Source organism: Chaetomium globosum, genomic scaffold, assembly GCF_000143365.1.
Source record: "Chaetomium globosum CBS 148.51 scaffold_5 genomic scaffold, whole genome shotgun sequence".
NCBI classification, from domain to species: domain Eukaryota; kingdom Fungi; phylum Ascomycota; class Sordariomycetes; order Sordariales; family Chaetomiaceae; genus Chaetomium; species Chaetomium globosum.
The window spans coordinates 411703-425872 of NT_165980.1; the positions used below are offsets into that span (position 1 = coordinate 411703).

Here is a 14170-nt window from a genome sequence, read left to right on the forward strand (position 1 = left end):
GGAAGTTGCGGCTGTGGGCGAAAAAAACGGAAGAAAACGACCTCGCGATCGCGAATTGACGAAGTCTTGGTGTTGTTGCTGTCTTCAATTGGCAGGTATGTCATGTCCCAGGACTTTGCACTGTGATTAGGTGTGTAATAGTGACAACAGTGGTGTGGGCGCATCAATTTTAGTACGGGCACGGACCTTTACTGTCCAAATAGAAAAAAACTACTGTTTAAATAGGAACACTCTTTGAGTTTTGGGGCATACGACCAACGCTCCGCCATACAAATGGGAAATTTGCCTTTCACTCACTCGTAAATAGCTCAACACCAACACATCGTACCACGAATGGAAATAGTGCTGGAAGATGGTCTTGACTACGCGCATCTAACGATAGTAATTTTATTGTTGCGGCTATATTGCATTATATATCTGTTGTCGTCGAGGTTAAAAGATTTACGACCAACGCACTTCCATCCGAACAATGACCCCCTCCCAAATTCCACAAACTGTCTTCAAACTTCGTCAAATTTTGCAGCAACGCTTTGCTGGTCTGTATCAACCTTCGCGCCCGTTTTTCCATCGCCAGATCAATCGCGTATTCTCTACGCGGCTTAGAGGGTGTGGAAAATGGATTTCGACGCCACTGATCAGCTCATCAACGATGCCATTTGCGCAATTACTGGCGCTGAACGAGCTCGCGACGGTCAGATAAAGGCTGTGAGGCGTTTGGCATACGACAAAGAAGATACGGTACTCATCGCCGCCACTGGATACGGCAAAAGCGCAGTCCTATACACCTTCGCCGCCAGCCAGCTCACGAACACGACTCTTGAAGTTGAAGTTGTCGTATACCACAATGGCATTAGGGTCGTGTGCCACCTTCTTGATGCCCTCTTTTGCACTGGCCGCCATCTGATTCAGCAAGGGGTTGAGAGTTCTGTATGAGGGGATGATGCCAACATGGTTGAGGACTTCAATGGCTCGACGTGCAGTGCCATTCGCCATGAGATACAGACCCAACACATCCCGGAGGAAGCTGGCTTTGTTGCGGGCGAAGCCGCCAAGCAAAATAGAGACAACAAGATAGATAGGGCTCTTGAAGTCATCGTTGGCTTGAACAGTGGTGATATCCTTCTCCCATTGAGTCTGCATGACCTGCGAGAGAAGTCTGACGGTAGTAGGCGCCTTCTGTTTGAGTGTCGGCCATGCTCTAGCGAGATTCTTGTCGAGCCATTCCGTCTTGCAAATATCCTCGACTGTTATGGGATCTGTTGCTTGTTGTTCTTCGGGCTTGAATTCACTGAAAGATGGATTAAGTTGCAATGGCTTCAATTCATGTCGAATTCTGCTCGCTATGCTGTCGTCGTCGCCCTGTGCTAGTTTGACGACGACGTTCTTGCTCTCTAGAGCAGCTTGTACATCGTGCTTGAGGAGAGCATCTGCTAGCTGCTTTGCTCGGCGAGGGTTCTCTACCCATCTGGCGATAAACGTGTCCAAATTGTACATACCCGCATTGCGGGACCTCCTTGACCTGCCTCTCATGGTATTCCAGTGTCCCACTGTCTCTCGAACAATATCCTCTGGTGCGATGCCGCCGTCGGCATCGTCTTCCAAATCCGCCTCGTATTCCTGTTCCTCTGCCATGGTCGCCAAGCGGCGAGAAGGACTAGGTGTACCCCGTGGGGTGCTGACTGAACGCGTAGATGAGAGAGCGGACGATGACGACGGGTGGTGCGGTAGTATGAGAGTACGCGGGAGTGTCGCTGGGAGGGCGGGCAGCGCAGGCAGCGCGGGCGGTCCCTCTTCAGCATCCTATTAGTATCAATCAAACGCGCGCAGTTCGAGCAGTTGAATCCAACTGACGGCGCGTTTACAGCTGCAAATCCATCGCACCGAATATCGGCGACGGCGACGTGGCGGTAAAGTTAGAAGTCAGCGAAGTTGGCAATGGAAAGGCAAGTGAACTGCGGGGGAGGGGCACAATATTCCCTTCTGTCTCATTGGCCAGAAAAGTGGGACACAGCCAACTGACTCCTGAGATAAGGACCATGTTGTACCCAGAAAACAAGCCCTGAGATCCTTTTGACACCCCCCCCCCTGGCGCGCTATGGTAGTATATCTTGAGATGGATAGAACATTTTGAGACGGACATTACCCATTCAGACAAATAGCACATTTTCAGATGGACGGAACATCTTGAGACGGACAGTATAGCTCGGGATGGATGTAATACACCACTGTCCGTCTCAAGTTGAGTTTTGCGATCCCGGGCTGTGCCCCACTATTCCAGCCAATCAGACAACACGTATTTTTGTAATTCTTACAGACCACTGCCTTGCAGCCATGAATGCAGCTTCAGCGCTCTTGCCTTCTGCTGCAACGCTCATCTGCATCTGGCATGCGAACAAGGCAGTCCTTGTCCGATGCCAACCAGCATTCCCGGAGGCTGAGAAGTGGAAAGAATTCTACGACTCTTGGCATTCGATCATTAGTTCGCCAACAGAAGAGGAGTATGCCAACCGACTTGCACAATTTCAACAGAAATACGCTGTTGAACACCCCAACGGGGTCGGGTATATCAAGACCACGTGGCTTATCCCATTCAAGGAGAAGCTTGTACGCGCTTGGGTCGACCAGTCGACTCATTTTGGGCAAGAGGCCGTCACGAGCTACCGTAGGAACCGTCACCGCATACCGTAGGCCTAAATTCTGCCCACACAAATCCCTAACCCTGGCCTCGCGCAACAATTCTGCCGCCCCGCCTTCGGCAATTCTGCCGCACTTCCAGCTTTCTGCGCGCGTGCACGCATCATCATCACCACCAACCCTCGCACACCAACAGCCATTGCAACTGCGCTGCGCGCGTACCTTCAGTAAGCGCCCCAGCTGTTTCGCGCGCTCTACAGGGCTAACCAGCGATAGATATGGCGCTTTCAGAGCTCGACTCCGACGCGCACAGCGATGCGCACAGCGATACGAGCGCGCGGGGCGACGCGCAAGCGCTGCCAGCGCCGCTCTCGAACCCCGGGACAAGCCACAAGCTTACCAACAGCCAGTACGATTGCTTAGACGACTTGCTTGACGACCTTCACGATCACGGAGCCAAGGCTGGCTTTGCCGTCTACAAGATGCGCAGCAACAACTATATCAAGGACTTTGGGCCCAGTCGAGTTGATCTCGGCTGCTACAAGGGCAAGATTCAGCCCTCCAGAGCCCACTCTCGCAACACTTCGACAGTCAAACAAGGCTGTACGTGGCAGGCCATCGCGAAGGCGCTGTTGGTTAATGGGGAGCGCAAATGGACCTTCCACATCAAGTCTGGCTGCGAGAGCCATGTCAATCACGAGGCAAAAGACTTTCAGTGCGCGAGGCGACTCAGAACTGAGCACAAGGCCTTCGTAGCGCAGTATATCGACAGACCGGCGGTTTCAAACCGCGAAGTGGCTGTTGAGCTGCGCAACAAGTTTCCAGGCATTGTCTTTACTCGGCGCCAACTACGCAGTCTGCGCTACCGGCTGCGCAAGGAGTCCCTCAACGGCTATACACCCTTCCAAGCAACCAAGAAGCTACTTGATGATGAGGGCATCATGCACCAAATCAAGTGGGCAGCGGCCCCCGATGACGGTGAGGCAGAGCGGAAGCCAGAGGGCTTGTTTTGGACATACAAATGGTGCGAGAAGCAGTGGGTTCTGTACCCATGGGTCCAGCTCTATGACAACACCTACAGGACCAACAATAAGGGGCTTGCCTTCTTCCAAGTTGTAGGGCTTAACCACCTTGGCATGGCCTTTGCATGTGGCTTCGGCCTCATCAACAACGAGAGGCAAGAAGGCTTCGACTGGCTGATGGACCAAGTTGATGTCAATCGCGCGCGAATCGGCGCCTCAACACCAAGCGTTACCATCACCGATTACGACGACGCCATGCGGAACGCGATTGCCAGAGTATATCCGGAAGCCCAGCCGCAAATTTGTATATTCCACATCAACAAGAACGTCGCTTTGCACTTCAAGAAAAAGTGGAACAAAGATGCCGCCGCTGCGGTAGCTCAGTCAGGACAGCAGTCAGCACAGCAGTCAACTGGCCAGTCAGAAGCCCCCTCTGACCTTGACACTCGACAAGACGATGGGGAAGAGGTTGAGCGAGTTGTGAATCGAGCCAACAGGGCTGCCGACGGCTCTCTCGAACCATTGCCAACAGAGGTGGAGTACTCAATGGCTGGCATGTATACCCTTTGGGAGCACATGATCTACTCTGCTAGCTTGGATTCCTTCAACGCTGCGTGGGAGATGATGAGAGCGTATTTTGCTAGCCAGACAGCTATTCTGACGTATCTCGAGACTACCTACTTGCCTGTTGTCGAACAGTGGGCTGGCTGCTATATCAACAAGAGACTCAACTTCGGCCAGCGCACCACATCGCCAGTCGAGTCAGTCAATGGTTACCTTAAGAGCTTTGTGATCAACGGCAACAGCACTGTAAAGCAAGTCGTCGGCCAAGCCTTCAACATGGTTACAGAGATGGAGCGGTCAGTCAAGGAAGCAGTCAAAGAGGAAAAGAACCGCCTACGCTTCGAGTACATAGGCCAGAAGTGGCTTGGCTCAGCGCCTTATAACGTCTCCTCCAAGGCGTTGAAGTTGGTGACGAAGCAATACCGAACTATGCTTGGCGCTGTCGAGTCTCGCAGTCGGCCAACTGCGGAAGCTCTCAAGCCTTGTACCGGCCGATTCACAGCGCAGTATGGTATGCCTTGCAGCCATAAGCTCTTTGAGCGCTACCAAGTTAAGAATCTGATGCTGAAGAAGGAGGACTTCCATCCATACTAGTGGCTGGAGAGAAGCCTCGTCGACGAGGATCAGTACTTACAGTATCACGAGTTTGACCGCGTCACACAGTTGCGCGGCAGACCACGCGGCTCTACAGCTTTTGCCCCTGATTCGACGGCACCACGGCTCACACAGCCCCCTCCACAGCCGTCGGCAACGCCCCAGTCAACAGCAGCTAGCACCAGGGGACACTCAACAAGAGCCAGGGGCACCAGACGTGCCACATCGCGCCAGTCAGGCCTTGCGCCGTCGATACAGCGTGTTCCATCGCAATGGGAGGGCGTGGAACTGGTTGAGGCAGAGCCTGGGGTCTCCAGGACGATCAATGGCCTAGAAACAGCAGCGCGCGCGTCCAGACGTGCCCGGGACGGTCAATCCAGAGGTTCACGAGCGCGGGGAGGGCGTGCGGCGCCTTCAACACCAAGAAGCACGGCTGGCGCAAGCCGTGGCGGCATCGCGAAGCGAGGCACGCAGGCACGGGGTCGCCAGACGGCCAGGGGAGGCACAAATGCAGCTGTGGGCGAGGCGGAAGGACCGTCTCAGGGTGAAATGGCTCGGGATGGCCCGCAGGAAGGTTCACAGCGTAATTGACGGTTTCACGCGCACTAGTTGGCTGTGCACAATTCCCAGCGATGGGCGTGTTATTGTAGGAATCGCGAGAACTAGCATAGGTAGCCAGAATTAACGGCTTGGCGGCATCGCTGTTTGCGCTGAATTGCGCTGCGATTTGATTGCACTGTGGCAATTGACGAGCGCTGCGCGCGCATCGCGAAGGCGGTGAGCGATTATTTTCACCGCCTACCTTACTAGGTAGGCGGTGGGCGTTGTGGGGTGGTGCTACGGTATGCGGTGACGGTTCCTACGGTAGCTCGTGACGGCCTCTTTGGCAATACAGCTCCCTCACGAGTAGAAGGGATCCACGCCCTCATTGAGTCATACTTGAGGAGATCGACATTCAACCTCTTCGAGGCTTAGAAGGCACTCCAACTTGCTCTCCAGAACCAGCTTGCCGAGTATCACGGTGCGGACCTTGGGTCATGGTGATGATCTCTGTTGCACCAAGAAGAGGTGAAGAAGCTAAGGAGCTAGGGGCTTGGCTATAACTAACTATTGGGAGCCTCTACGTAAGCCCACAAGGAGCAGAAGCCGGAGACGGTATGGTCAACGGCCTCCTCTGGAAGCTGGCCACGGCTGAGAACCTCGTCAATGCGGGCCTGGTTATTGAGAGCCTCGGCCTCGGCGGCTTCTTTATCCCGGGCAACGTCAAACTCATCAGGCGGTGGACCACCGGCACCCTGCCACTTCTTCTTTGCGTTGCTCGTGATGTTCTGGTTGATGTGGAAAATACATAGCTGCAGCTGGGTATCGGGCCAGGTTTCTTGGATCGACGATCGTAGGCCTTCTTCGAAGTCGGTGATAGCGACCTTGGGCTTCTCGGCGTGAATCTCTTGCCGGATTGAATCAATGGAAGTCAACAGGAAGTGTCACAGGCAGAGCTGTGACATGTAACTATAGGGTTAGGGTTCCCCGCGCACGGGGCATGTGGGCGATTGGCATGTGGGGCTCCGCAGACCCACATTGGCGCAGGGTATATCCCATACCCTGCGCAGCCACCCACTCTTGCACTCTTCGTGCAACCTTGTTGATGAGAACCGTAACAGGAAGTCGTAACCCTCACGCCGCTCAGTTGAAAGCCCGAAGACACAGTTGAACAAGGATCCGGTGTCCGTCGTACCAGTAACCTACATATCTTGTTAGGATACGTCGTCAACAATCTCAGACAATCCCCGGCAAAGCATACGTACCTGGAAGAGCGGCATCTTGAACTTATTCGTCTTATAGGAGTTGTCAAGGCCAATAACCTCGGGAAAACGAACCCACATGGTCTCACACCACGGATAAGTCCATACAAAGGCGACAGGACGGGTAGGATCGTTAGGCGCCCATTGGATGCGGTGCTTGTAGCCCATAGTGATCAACTTGTGGATAAACTGCTGCACAGGCGTGTACCCGTCGAGTTGCTTGAGACGAAGACGTTGGCGGGCGTTGTCAATATCCTTCTGCCTGATCACCGAGCCGGGCTCGACGTCGCGGGCGATGCTCGCTACCTCACGTGCTTTGATAGCCTTGTGCTTCGACGTAATGTCCACGAGTTGCTCCTGCTGGGCCGTAAGCTTCCGGTGAAGCGAGTGAGCCGATGGGTCGCTTGAAGGCGGGTGGTTATGAGAGGGATGCTTGAGATTGAAAGTCCAGCCCCAGTTGTCATCTTTGCGGGTAGAGACAACTTCATACTAAGGACAGTTGTTCTTCAGGGTGCCAGCCTTGCGGGTACCGTAGCTCTCAGAGGCGCGAATAGCAGCTTTGTCGCAGCAAACTCTGTAGCGCGTAGGCTTCTTAACTCCATCGAAATCTCTGTAGTTGCCGGCGTTACGTCGGATCACGGCGAAGCCGTTGGTCCGGGCGAAGGCTTGGAGGTGAGCCATCAGATCATCGACAGTCGCGGCAGGTCGGCCATCAATTCCTCCGTTAGGCGGGTTCGAAATCTCGGGAAATTGCTGTTGCTGCTGCTGCTGCTCAGCAGCGCCAGGCTCTTCGATCGGCGCCTCCATCGTGATTGGCAGCGGCGATGGCGGGTGGCGGTGGTCTTGGTCATGGTGAGGGCAAAGTGGGGCCGTGGATGGGAATGTACGATTAACGCAAAATCTCCGGCACAAAACACGTGTTGTCTGATTGGCCGGAAAGGTGGGACACAGCCCGGATAGCAAAACTCCAGACAAATAGCACATTTTCAGATGGACAGAACATCTTGAGACGGACAGTATAGCTCTGGATGGATGTAATACACCACTGTCCGTCTCAAGTTATGCTGTTGATGCAAGAATCCCCATTGTGTGATTAGAGTTACTTAGAGATTGATACCGGAAGGCATTTATGTACAATTAGATAAGACTTGATAACTAACTAACTAGTTAAGTGGTGGGACAGGCATCTGACCAGGGCTTGGCAGCCCCAGTCAGCTGACCTGTGATTGGGCAATGCGCCCGCAAGGCGGCTGCAATAATGCAAAGAAGTAGGGGGCTTGTACGAGTTCAAGGCAAACCGATTTGATCCGGATGTAGTTAGCGTGCTAAGGCCCTATAGGCCCAGTGCCTCCGGGCGAAATAAATTCCATCCATCCATCCATGCAATAATGCAGCCGCGACTCGGGCTGGGACACCCCCGCCCGGCATCTTCCACCACTTTACTGAATACACCGTTGATATTCTACCCTTTTGTATGCTTTCCGCATCAGAGATAGTCCGTGTCAGGCCGCCCCACTTTGGTCCTCTGCAAATCACTGTTGCACTCTTCGTGCAACCTTGTTGATAGCTCCCATAACAGTATGGCCAAGGGTTACCGATACTGAACTATTTCCCCGTTATGGCCGCCATGATATCGAATATAGGTTCTGTGAACACACACAGGAAGACGAAATAGTATAGTCTTACTGAATTGTGTGTGTGTGTCTAAGCTAACTAACTAACAGGAAGCGATGCCACTGCGTGGGTTAAGCCCACGCAGGGCAGGGCCGGGCGGTCTGGGAAGTGGGGCCGGAATGCCGGCGCCCGCAACAGGTTCCGTAATATATTCTACGGAATAGATCTCTATTCCAAAAATTCCATCCATCCATCCATAGATCTCTATCGTACCCCTCCTGACTTTTACCAGATACTTGTTGGGGGTGTAGCCGAGGGTTCTGAGGACCCATTCGCGCTTGCTGTCCAGCGCGGTCCCGGCGCTGTGAGGTTTGTGCCAGGTTCCGGCTGGCTCCCAGAAAATTGCAAGCTTCTCCGTATCTAGCTCGTTAGCAAACGAGAAAAAAGTAATGCTTTTGGGAGCCTAGCGTTATCGGGGTACCGTGACGACAAGAGTGAAGGGATGCTACGGCGACCAATACCAGTACCCCGTGCCACCAGCCCAACGTGCGGTTGGGCAATATGACACGTATTCGAACAAGCAGGCAGATCAACGGTTCATACCACCCGTCAAGGCTAAGGGTTGGCCCGAGGGCCTCTCTGAAGCCGTGTGAATATCACTACCTGGGTAGATAAGGTACCTAATCTGCTGTGGTATGGGAACACTACCTGGATTTACATGTGAAAATGACTTTGACACCTTGCATCCGCCATATGCGCTCTCGGGGAGGTTAGCTATTTGGTCAACACCGATACAAATGTCCTATCAATGGACCGAAGCAGGGATGCCATTGAGAGCCAATAAAGAAGCTGTCTTTGTTCCAACCACTTGCTGTCACGAATATGTCAACAGGTGGAGCCTCGGGGCGCGGACACCCCGAACCAGTCATCCCAAGGACCAATCAGGGAAGGCTGGGGTGTGCTCAGTGTGATCAGGGAAACGGGGAACAAAGGGAAACCAAGCACACTGAGCATAGAAGCCATACAGCCAATCAGAACACAGGAAGGACTAAAAGTGATCAGTGTGCTCAGTGACGCCGAACTCCGGAGGAGACTGAGCACACTGAGCACATAGGACTTAGATAGGTATATAGTCACTCGTTCTGGAGAGCTCTGGGAGTTCTCCAGTTAGCAATCACAACTACAGTTCGCTACAAGCTCGGAAGCCTACTGTTGAGACAAGCCTTTGTTGTGCACCTTTTGGCTGCACCGAACCTAAGCACCCTTGAGAGATTACCTTCAACCGAAGCTGAACCCTAATAGGACAGGGTCCTGAAGTAGGTTCGTCACACTTGCTCATTACCAAATCACAGCTAGGATATGTACGTTCATACGAAGGAGGGGGCCCGACGGATGGGGTCTGACGGAAGGGGGGTATGGCCAACAATATCTGTTAAAGAATTGAGAAAAATATTAATCCATGACACTCTTGGATTGCCGTGCCGTCAAACTTTAAACAATAACAGACCCGGGCGAATGGCCGAGACGTCGAAGCAGGATCGCCGGAGAATGGTGGGCTGTTTGAAAGCTTCGGGTGGGAAAAGCCACATTCCGACGGCCAGACAGGGTGCCTTCTCCATCATCTCAGATGTCTCAGCGTCTATCATTAAGCCGTGCTTGGGAATGATATATTCAGGGGTGCTTTGTGAGATGAACTCGCGCTGCCTGAGCCAATCGTCGGCCTCATATCGTAGGTACTCTGCCAGCTCTTCCCTTGACCCCTCCTCCACTAGGCTGGGGTGATGGCGCCTTTGCGACCAAGAAGGCCAGTTTACGGTAGGGCAGATGTAGAAGCGGAGCCCATCGCCGCTACCGTTGCTGTCGTCGGCCTCGCGCTGCTCTTTTGTGATGCCGAAGGCGTGTTCCAGTTGCTTCCAGGCTTCAGGGAGGGGACGAGGGTCATCTTCTAGTGGAAGCTGGCGGAGGTCCAGCTCGACGCCAGGCCGCGGGTCGGTGTCGAGCCAGTGGAAGGAGCCGGTGCCATGGCCTCGTCGACGGAGGGGGAACGTGTGGGCGAAGTGGTAGTGCCAGCCTTTTGCTGGGAACTCACCCATAGCTCTCGAACTCGACCGGAAGTAGGTGATGCAGAGGACGGAACGGAGACTGCGGCGGAGAATGTCGGCAAACGACATCGCCGCGGCTGGGTGAACCAGCGCTGGTGTCAAGGGTGTATCATGGTCGCCGTCTATAATGTGTCTGTGTAGCGCGAGGTGGACGACCCTGTCGTGGTCCAGAATTAGCCGAGCACATCCGACCATGATGTCAAATAGGACGAATACCCGTGGCGGTTTATACATACCCCTGGCCCTTGTAGTCGTACGCCTTCGCATCGTGGAGAAAGTCCACAAGCAGAGTGCCTATCGCAGGGCCGTGGTCGACATCAGTCCTTTCGGTTCTCCGAGGCCGGACGTGGACGACGTCATATTCCGGGTTTAGGTAGAGTACCTGGTCCTTGTACTTGCCGGGGAAGGGCAGGTGTATCTGGTAGAAGCTCAACGTGGCCTGTCTCGCCTCGGAATTGACCCAGAGGAGCGGGCTGAGAGATGAAGCATAGCACCCGCGGCCCCTGATGCTCAAGGTATAACCCCGTCCGCTCACTATTCTGCCTCGATGATTTCGGTGGGCATAATACCGAGAGGGAGAGATATTGTTGCCCGGATAGGTGCTCCCGTCTTCGTGGTCAGCGGCGCAGACGTCTACCTCGAGGAGTCGGTGGCGGCGGAGGCACCACAGCCAAACGTGCAGGCGCAGTTCGGCAGGGAGTCGGGGAAATGGTGCCCATGGGGTGACGATCGGGACATTACCAGCATTACCAGAATTACCTTCAATATCAGATATATCAACCGGGGCCAGAGAGTGCGGTGCCTGACGGCCGAAATGCACGTCGTTGAAGAGGGCAAAGTTGCAAGACGTAGGATTTTCCTCAATTGTAGCTTCCATCTGACCCATGGCCGAATTATTGAGAACTGAAGACTGAAACTGAAACTGAAAATGGCAATGGCAATGCTAAAAATAAAACAGAAGCCAAAGAAAGTTTAGACCTTGGTGTTTGGTAAAGGAAGAGGGGGTGTTCCAGGTTGGGCGGCCGTCTTTTATAGCTGTGCCACCTGTGCAATCTGTTCCCTCCTGTGCCCGCCTGTGCCGCAGGTGTTGATCTGGGCATGTTCGCAGTTCCGCCACTTAAATCCAGCGGTGACCTTTGACCCAGCAACCCGAACCCGGGACTTTGGGGGCCGTGTGTGTAGGCCGTATCTCATGCACCATCTCAGACTCTCAGTGGTGATGATCCAGATCTGAGATCCTCAGGTCCTCGTTGATTGCTATGTTACATTGAAGTACCTAACTGAGTAACTGGTGATGCGAATCAAGAAACGTCAGGGCCCCAGGGGTTGCAGCCTAGGTACACTCGACCAGGAGCTCATCATTCCACGCCCTCCGCCCTCCTGGTCAGTTTTCCAGTAATACACGCGCACACGAGACGAGATACAGACGGCTTGCTCGGGCCGGGTACCGTTTCCCAAGAAAGATGAAACCAGCCATGCGAATGACTGCGCGCGAATCAAACGCCGCGAGAGACTTGTGGGATTTTTAAGTTTAGCATGACGCGCTTGGAGACCCGAGCCGGCGGCTTGATATGGCACGGACGACCGATGGATTCTTTGACCCAAACTTGAGAGCCGATGGCTCGGTGGGATCGAGTCGAGGAGCACAGCTCGACCCCAAACCCATCATGATACGCAGCCCAGGGTTGAAGGTCTGAAGGTCGAGTCTCCTCAGACCGGAGGAAGCATTGAAACTCCCAGACGCAGGCCTCGGCCCTTTGAAAAAAGAGAAAAAAAGAAAAGAAATGGCATTCTTGTTCATCCCAAAGACTCGAAACATGGCATTCGCGCCGTTGACGCCTACAATGACCCGTCCTGAAGCTTCCGGCCATGGTTCTTGAAACCGGTGCAACTTTGAAACTGGTCTGCCTTCTCTCTTCAAGGTCGACGGGCACGTCTACGTGTTTGAGGCCCGGGAAAGCAACCTGGCCGTCGTCTTTGCCATCGATCATGAGGATATAAAGGCCGAACATTGTCGGGTTTCTGAATCTCGGACACACACAGCCTTTGACCTCGTCACTGAATCACTCACCAACGCCCTATCCACTGTTCGTCTTTTCTTGCCCTACTTGATATATCTTCCTCGCCTTTCTTCCCTCTGGCCACCATGATTAACGTGGGCTACAACCTATGCCTTCCGGCCAAGTATGGTCGAGACATCCAGACCGTGGGCCTCGATACCTGTATCGGGGTCGTCGCGTATGGCCTGCCTTCAACCCAAGGCGGTGTCAACAAGGTCATGGCCCATGCCTCAACTGGCGGGGTAGACGAGATCATCGGACAGCGGTTTATCGCCGAGGTACAGAAGTCCCGCATGACTATCCACGGCATCTGTATGAGCTGCCCGAGCCCCGATAGGAACAACAACGGCCCCGACAAGCTGTCGGACGACGACATACGGCGCACGCTCGCCGAGGAATACGGCCTCCACCCGAGCCAAGTGACCCCGGCCCGGATCCAGCAGTTCCGGGACGGCCTGGTACGGATGCTCCAGGGCGCGAACAACCGAGCCGCCGAGTACTGCGTCCAATACTTCGGCGTCAACCCCACGGTACGCATCCGGGAGAACCGCCACGTCCGCGACCCGCCCCCCTACGGCACCCTGGTTGCTTCCGCAAGCCCCGGGGGCGAGGTCCGCGCCGAGGGCCACAGGATGGCGAGTATTCCCAACGGGACCGCCACCGCCGCCCCCGCTGCCGCTGCCGCCTCGTCCTCGCGTGACAGCGCCCCCAAGCGGGCACCGGCGGCGCCTAGCTCCAGCTCCAAAAAACCCGCTTCTGCTAGCAACTCCAAGAAGCCTCCTCCGGTTAGCTCCAGCGCCAAGAAGCCTCCTCCCGCTAGCTCCAGCAGCTCCCGGCACAAGTCCTCGAGTTCGAGGGGCCACTAAGGATTGGGGTACATTCGCCGTCGGAGCTGGACTCTGGCTGTAGTGTATTGGGATTGCGAGTTTGGATCCATGGGTTATGGTTGGGGGCGGTGAAAGTATAGGCGGGTACTATACTATACTGTCATTAGAATTAGTATGAACTAGCATGGCTGGTCCCATGTTTTTATATTCTCTATTCATACCACGTGTCGATGCTTTGAAATACCTAGGAAGGTAAGGTACTTTACGCTGTAGGTAAAGTGTGAAGTCAAGATAAGGTGATGATTGAAACACGCTAAATGTACCGGCCCCACTTTCTCCGTGAATCCCGAACCCTCCGCATTTTTGGAATGAAACCGGGACTTGGCAGAGATACACCACCCAAGGATGTGCGCATCGCTGACAAGCTACCAGGCCCAAAAGCCATGCTAGGTAATCTTATCCGATTATTTCGGTAAAAAGACATTTGACGCTTTGAAACGGTGGTATATCACACCCAACACGCAACCCGCCCCCCCAACCCCCCTCCCAGGTCAAGCTGCCCAGCTACCCATGTTGAACCAAGTTGAGCACATCCACATCCACCACAAAACAACCTTCCACCTCCCACCTTCCAACTTCCAACCTCTCCTTAGAAACCCCCACCCTCAAAACAAGAAAAACCACAACCCCCGCCCCCACCCCGCCTATATTCATTATGTGCCTATCTTCTCGGGACCTCAGCTGAAAACTCAGCTCTGAGCATTGAATTGTTGAGAGGCCGCAGGCCAGGGGAGCGCGCTGATGATGACGATATTTCATACTGCGTAACCACGTAACCCCAGGCCGGTATCGCCAAGCCTTCCAGAAAGTGGCCACCGCAGCCCTAAGCCATTTTCGGGAGGCAACCCTCAGTGTACAGGGGCGACTCCGTGGAACAGAGCTTGCGCCCAG

At 54.2% G+C, this 14170-nt stretch overlaps 5 protein-coding genes across 5 annotated transcripts; 2 read left to right on the forward strand and 3 right to left on the reverse strand.

The window, feature by feature from the left end:
- Positions 1 to 777: 777 nt before the first annotated feature.
- On the reverse strand, positions 778 to 1632 carry CHGG_06962 (uncharacterized protein; the record flags this gene model as incomplete). Its single annotated transcript, XM_001224617.1, has 1 exon — positions 778 to 1632. One exon carries the CDS (start codon positions 1630 to 1632, stop codon positions 778 to 780), a length of 855 nt encoding a protein of 284 aa, XP_001224618.1.
- Positions 1633 to 2331: 699 nt separating this feature from the next.
- On the forward strand, positions 2332 to 4814 carry CHGG_06963 (uncharacterized protein; the record flags this gene model as incomplete). The annotated part of the gene is made up of 2 exons (XM_001224618.1): positions 2332 to 2662; positions 2926 to 4814. The coding sequence occupies 2 exons, from the start codon at positions 2332 to 2334 to the stop codon at positions 4812 to 4814; spliced, it is 2220 nt and encodes a 739-aa protein (XP_001224619.1).
- Positions 4815 to 5769: 955 nt separating this feature from the next.
- CHGG_06964 (uncharacterized protein) lies at positions 5770 to 7423 on the reverse strand (the record flags this gene model as incomplete). Its single annotated transcript, XM_001224619.1, has 5 exons — positions 5770 to 5864; positions 5923 to 6259; positions 6416 to 6556; positions 6620 to 7019; positions 7107 to 7423. 5 exons carry the CDS (start codon positions 7421 to 7423, stop codon positions 5770 to 5772), a joined length of 1290 nt encoding a protein of 429 aa, XP_001224620.1.
- Positions 7424 to 9597: 2174 nt separating this feature from the next.
- CHGG_06965 (uncharacterized protein) lies at positions 9598 to 11218 on the reverse strand (the record flags this gene model as incomplete). The annotated part of the gene is made up of 3 exons (XM_001224620.1): positions 9598 to 9659; positions 9738 to 10489; positions 10569 to 11218. The coding sequence occupies 3 exons, from the start codon at positions 11216 to 11218 to the stop codon at positions 9598 to 9600; spliced, it is 1464 nt and encodes a 487-aa protein (XP_001224621.1).
- A 1260-nt stretch (positions 11219 to 12478) lies between these two features.
- Positions 12479 to 13258, forward strand: CHGG_06966 (uncharacterized protein; the record flags this gene model as incomplete). The annotated part of the gene is made up of 1 exon (XM_001224621.1): positions 12479 to 13258. The coding sequence occupies one exon, from the start codon at positions 12479 to 12481 to the stop codon at positions 13256 to 13258; it is 780 nt and encodes a 259-aa protein (XP_001224622.1).
- Positions 13259 to 14170: the final 912 nt, after the last annotated feature.